The sequence below is a fragment of the Geospiza fortis genome, unplaced genomic scaffold (assembly GCF_000277835.1).
Source record: "Geospiza fortis unplaced genomic scaffold, GeoFor_1.0 scaffold302, whole genome shotgun sequence".
Classification (NCBI taxonomy): Eukaryota; Metazoa; Chordata; class Aves; order Passeriformes; family Thraupidae; genus Geospiza; species Geospiza fortis.
In genome coordinates this window covers 79,909-86,107 of record NW_005054572.1, presented here as the reverse complement: position 1 = coordinate 86,107, position 6,199 = coordinate 79,909, and the positions used below count along the sequence as shown (strand labels likewise).

At 43.2% G+C, this 6,199-nt stretch overlaps 1 protein-coding gene across 1 annotated transcript in view; it reads right to left on the bottom strand.

Annotated features, from left to right (window-relative positions):
* Nucleotides 1-4,801: 4,801 nt before the first annotated feature.
* Nucleotides 4,802-6,199, bottom strand: part of KCNJ15 (potassium inwardly rectifying channel subfamily J member 15) — a 6,639-nt gene continuing 5,241 nt past the window's right edge. The window contains 1 exon segment of the mRNA XM_031064239.1: nucleotides 4,802-6,199. This exon segment is cut by the window's right edge and continues 28 nt beyond it. Coding sequence (XP_030920099.1) covers nucleotides 5,804-6,199 — 396 coding nt within the window. The 3' untranslated portion in view covers nucleotides 4,802-5,803.

Genomic DNA, 6,199 nt, shown 5'->3' with positions numbered 1-6,199 from the left:
GGAGCTTTGGGAGTGCCAGGAATTGCTCCATTGTGCTGCTGCTCCTGAGGATGCTGATTTGGGCAGAGCAGAGCAGACAGGTAGAGCAGGGATGGGGTTTGTCCACAGGGAATAATTGATGGCAAGGTGGTTTTTGTACTCATATTTCCCTAAACACTTTCCTCCTCCCAGTGCAATTAGTGCCAGCATCACCTCATGGCTTGTGTGGATAAATGTTTCCAGGGAATGGTAAAGAAGGCATGAAATCATCAATCCTGTGATCTGCTGAGGGGCACAGCCAGCACTCAGGAATTTAAAATTTCAGGGTCTAAAGAAAGCAGTGGAATCCTATTTCCCTGTGTGTGGCATTCACATTCTCTGAAAAAATCCCTTTGCCCAGGGTTTTTCTCCTGGGAAGCTGAGAGGCCTCAGAGAAAAGGGAAACAATTCTTATCTCATTTGCTTCTCCTGTGTTGTGCCCATGTGGAATGTGTTTGGAGATTGTTTACCCACAGGTGATTGTTCCATTGGATTCTGGTGTGAGTTGTTTTGACTCATTGGCCAATAGGGGCCAAGCTGTGTTGAGACTCTGGAGAGAGTCATGAGTTTTCATTATTATCTTTTCAGCATTCAGTAAGTATCCTTTCTGTATTCTTTAATATAGTGTAGTATTCTTTACTATAATCTAGTATAATAAAGTAATAAATTAGCTTTCTGATTGGATTCTGCTGCGAGTTGTTTTGACTCATTGGCCAATTGGGGCCAAGCTGTCTTGAGAGTGGAAAGATTAGCAAGTTTTCATTATTATCTTTTTAGCATTCAGTAAGCATCTTTTCTGTATTCTTTAGTATAGTATAGTATTCTTTAATATAATATAGTATAAAGTAATACATTAGTATAGTATAAAGTAATAAATTAGTATAGTATAAAGTAATAAATTAGCCTGCTGATTGGATTCTGCTGTGAGTTGTTTTCACTCATTGGCCAATGAGTGCCAAGCTGTGTCAGGACTCTGGAAAGAGTCACAAGTTTTCATTATTATCTTTTTAGCATTCAGTATCTTTTCTGTATTCTTTAGTATAGCATTCTTTAATATAATATAGTATAATAAAGCAATAAATTAGCCTTCTGAGAACACGGACTCAGATTCATCATCCCTGCCTTTGTCAGGGCACCCTGATTTTACAATACCTGTGTGTACAAGAGCATGAATGTGTTTAAAAAGCAAAATGTTGGGAGGAGATGCAAAAAGCCCCTGCAAGCTGTGCTGCTGGTGGGATTCCCTAACCTCTGTGCTGACACAGGACAAAGCAGCCTTGAATGGGAATGTGTGACATCCTGGAAATGCTCCTGTACCTCTGTACAGGATGTCCAGGCAGCACCTCTGGCACTGAAAGGGCTCTGTTCTGGTAATCTCATATTTGCAGAGAATATCTGCTGGAGGCTGAGCAGCCAAGGCAGGAGAAGATTCCTTTATTCACATAATCCCAGCACCAGGATTATTCCCATTATTCACATAATTCCAGCACCAGGAGGGCGAGCAGGACGCAGTCAAGGAGGACAAAAACAATGGATAAGCAAGAGCTGGAGCACACACTGAGCTTTTTTTAAACTCCTTCCCATCATGGATTTGTCAGAGTCATCACAGAGTCTTACCTGTTCCCTCAGGAGCTCAGGCTGTCATCAGGCTGACACTGAGCAAACACACTCTGAAGGCATCAGGAACATTTGCTCAAATACAGGACTTGCATTCACTTTTCCCAGGGCTTTGAGTCATCTCAACAAATCTGGGAGTGGATTTTTGTTTTTTTTTTTTTTAACCTGGCATCCTTTGGAAATAGCAGATTTTCAGTCACATGGATGTGTGTAAATGTGTTTGGGTTTTTTTTCTCTGTTTTCCCATCCCCTCCCCCAGTATGTTTTACACTTAATGGCCATTTTCCCTCCTAATTCCAGTCAGAAAATTTAAAAAAACATGCTTTACTGGAGATCACTCTGTTCCCCTCTCAATCCTTGGCTTCCCACAGACATTGTCATCCCTTTGGAAGACGAAGTGGAACATTAGTGAGGGATGCTGGATTTGACTCTGGCACACTCATCTTCTGCAAGGAAGCAACAGAAGTGAAACCATGCTCATTCAATCACCTACCTACAGAGAAAAAATAAATAAATTTTAAAAAATTTTAAAAAGGAACAATGAATTATTGAAGCCGAAGCCAAAGCAAATAGTTCAGAGACAGTCCATGAGGTGAAATAAGTTCTTATTCATTTGTGGGCTCTAAAGTCCAAACAATAAAGCTACTCTAGAAATGTTCTGCTCACTGATAGCTCATAAATAAAAGAAATGTAAGTATTTAATATTCTTCAGTAAATTTTTAAAAAGCAAATGACTGGATTTTTAAAAAGTCTGACTTTTAAATGTGTTTGGAATGGAGAATTTACTTTTAACACACATTCATGCTCTTGTTCATACAGGGAAATGGGATTCCACTGCTTTCTTTAGACCCTGAAATTTGAAATTCAGATTCAACAATCCTTGCTTGTGGGTGAGACAGCCTTGGGATGCTCACTAAAATTTTGTTTTTTGGCTCCACATCCTGTTCCTTCTCGGGCAAGGGAAATCCCCAGAGCTGAGGAGGTGAGGAGCAGTGAGAGGTGATGATTTGCTGCTGGTTCCTATCAGATCCAAGTGTCCTGGCATTTTCCCACTGCTGCCCTGCTGGGCTTGAAAAGGGCAGTGGAAGTTACACCTGCACAAGGGCAGGAGGGAAAACATCAGCTCATTCCAGAGCAAGGCTGCTTTCTCAAGCTGAAGTCAATAAATATTATTTTTATGTATGCATATAACACTACTGGGCAGTCTCTCATTGGCTAATGAAGATTTGTCTTGATTTTGTAAAAGATTTTCAGTGTTTTCACAGAATTATCAACATTGGGAGAGACCTTAAAATCACCCAGCCCTACCAGCGTCACCCCAAACCCCATCCCCAAGGCCACATCCAGACTCCTCCTGGACACTCCTACAGACAGTGACTCCAAACCTCCCTGGGCAGCTCAGCCCAAGGCCTGACCACTGTTTCTCTGACTTTTTTTTCAATATCCAACCTGAGCCTCCCCTGGAGGAGTTTAAGGCCTTTTCCTCTCATTCCTTCCCTTGGGACACAGCAGCAGAGCCTGACCCCCCCTCACTGCCCCTCCTGTCAGGAGTTGTAGAGAAACAACTTTGTTCTTTCTTTTTGTAAAGAAACAGCCCTTGCCTTGCCTTGCCTTGCCTTGCCTTCCCTTCCCTTTGTAGACCCCAAATCCCAGATAAAACCATTTTTGTGGGACTTTATATTTTTTTTCAAAGCTTTTGCTTTAAGATGCTTTTTCCTTCCAGGATAATCTGATGACTGGAGCACAGTGACTGAACCTTGGGATTGGTGTACAAAGGGATCAGGTCACCATCAGATGGTTCTGGAGAAGAACCAGCTCATTTGCTCTTGGTGAAGCTGTTTTATAGTCAATACACAGCTGTGGCAATTATTTTAGGAATTATCTGAGTCCTTATCTGGATAAAACAATAATAGGGGTCGCTTGTTTGATTATCAGAACATGGGGATTAGGGCTTGGCAGATGAAGAGTTAAGACACCTGTGCACTTTCATCCCAAAGCATCTTTGAGCTGTAGGCCACAAATCTCAGATTGATGAAGTGACTGCAAAAGTTCTCAGAGCACACACAATTTATGTGTGCGATGAAACAAGAAATCAGGAAAAGTGATGGAAAATTTGAAATTAATAATCCATCATTTAAACACTTATATCCTCTATATGAGGCTGCAATCTTGTGTTACCACAGCATAAAACAACCTGGAAATTCTTTCAAGACTGCCAGGCAGACCCTGCCTACAGTGGTTTGAGAGAATTTGCTCACTCTGTAGTGGGTAGAGAAACTCTGTTGATTAAGTGAAGTTTATCTTTTCAAACAGGTACCTGGATCTTGCCCAGGCTGCCCAGAGCAGCTGCAGCTGCCCCTGGATCCCTGGAAGTGTACAAAACCAGCTTGGATGGGGCTTGGAGCAACCTGGGACAGTGGAAGATGATCACTTCCAACCCATTCCATGATTCTATGATTCTGTGTATGTTTTCCCCACGGGAGAGCTAAAAATTCACATAAATGAGCAGTGTAAGTGCCTCATTCCCCTCCTCACCACCACCACCCTGCCCCACTCACAGACACCCCACAGGCCCCTGCAGTGTGTGCTCCTTTATCCTGACATCCATCCCTGGTGCCATCTCTGTGCTCAGCCTGCTGGGTTTATTTGCTTTATAGGACATTGTGTGGCAGGCTGCAGCACTGCATTCCACCAGGCCACACAGTGCCAGGAAGCTCAGCACAGCACTGGTAAATAAAAATAAGTGCAATGATGCCAAAAGTCACAGAAACACAGAAGGCTTGGGGTTGAGAAGGACCTCAAAGGTCATCTGGTTCCAACCCCCCCATCCTCTCATCATTGTCAGCCTTGGTGGCTCTCAGGCCAGACCCATTTAAAGCAACTTTTCCTTGCCAAAGCTTTAGAGGAGCAGAATCTCTAGAACTCAGAGAGCTGCCAAAGTGATACGAGTCAGAAATAATTTCAAATTCCCATTTAAAAAGCCTCTCTAACAGAGATGCTACGTGGACACCACTGGTTTGTCACCTGTTCTCTGGCCACTGCAGTGACCTGCAGAATTCCCAGGGCTCTGTGCCAGAGCCAAATGCCTCCTTCAAGCAACTCAGCTTCTTCAACACCTCTGGGGTACCTCACCCTCTCCCCGTGCCACAAAGAGATCAGGAACTGCTCAAATTAAATTCATTTATTAATGGAATGGTTTTAGTAGACCAAAATTGATTTGGATGAAAGGAATGCTTGTCCTTTATGGCTGCCAGAAAAAGTAAATATTGTCTACAGACATTACACAGCTTTCTTTTAACCAAAATTAAATACGGTCCGGAGCAAAGCAAGCAATGTGTAGAATTGTATTGTTATGCTGCTGTTACAAACTATTTACATTGGATAAAAACCAGGTGTCTCAAAGCCAGCTACAACCCTAGGTGATTACTGTTGTGATCCTGTGTGTTTCCTGCCCTCATCTCCCCCTTTTGCTATCAGATATAAATCAGGCATTAGCAAGGTTAAAAAAAGTGAGTGATCCCAAAACAATCACAGAACGAGCTCTGAGCAGCAGAGACAGAGAGCGAGTGTTCCTCCCCACCACCCAGCACTGCTCTGTCACATTCCTTCCAGATTTAAGGAGTTTAACCCCTCCCTGCAGCTCTTCCCACATCCAACCATCTGTCTCTTCAATCAACTTACTTTCAGTGGCAGGAATCCCCACGCAGGTGATCCCTGGTAGGAGAATTTACATTTTAAAGGTACATATTTCAAAGGAGCACGTTTTCCTCTAGCAGTGCTGTGTGCTGCCCCTGCATGTTCACAGTAAAACCACGTCAAATAAATATTTGAGGGAATCAGCACAGGGAGTCCAGTTTCACTTTCCAAACGGAAAGTGGCGTGTCTGCTTCCAGTGGTGGCATCAGGCAGAGGTTTAACACAAACCCAATTTTGCTAAGTCACGATCAGGAACAAAGAAATCCTGCCTAATTACAAAATACTTGATTAACAACTTAGCCAAAGGGGTCGATTTACTGTACACCAAAGCTATTTGCTGAAATAGGACTGAAAAGGAAATAATCCTGAAAAGGGCTTCACTTCTGGTTTCACAGCAGACATACAGCACAGAAAGTATGTTCTTTTTTCAGTTTGCAGAAAAAGGATTATTCAGAATACTTTGTCCATCCAATCAAACATTACTCTGCTGTAACAACATTGTTCTCAGTTCCCTCTCTCTTTGGTCCTCCTGCCTGTATTTCTCCTCCAGCTTTTGCTTTTCAGAGTCCACACTGTAAAAAGTAGAATCTGTGCTTCTCCTGATCTTCTCAAACTGACTGAAATCCGCCACGTACTTTCCATTTGGGGAGAGGGAAACCACAGGCACGAACTCGTAGCCCCAGTGGATCTCCTCGGGGACGTAGGAAGTCCTGCTCTGGCAGACAGCACTGGTGGACTCCACCGTGGCATTCAGGAGCACCACAAGCTCAAAGTCCTTCTCCTTGAGGTTTTGAGGTGTGAGGTCTCTCAGAGGGCTGCTTTCATCCAAAATGTGGTAGAAGGTTAAAGGCAGAATGAGAAATGGGCT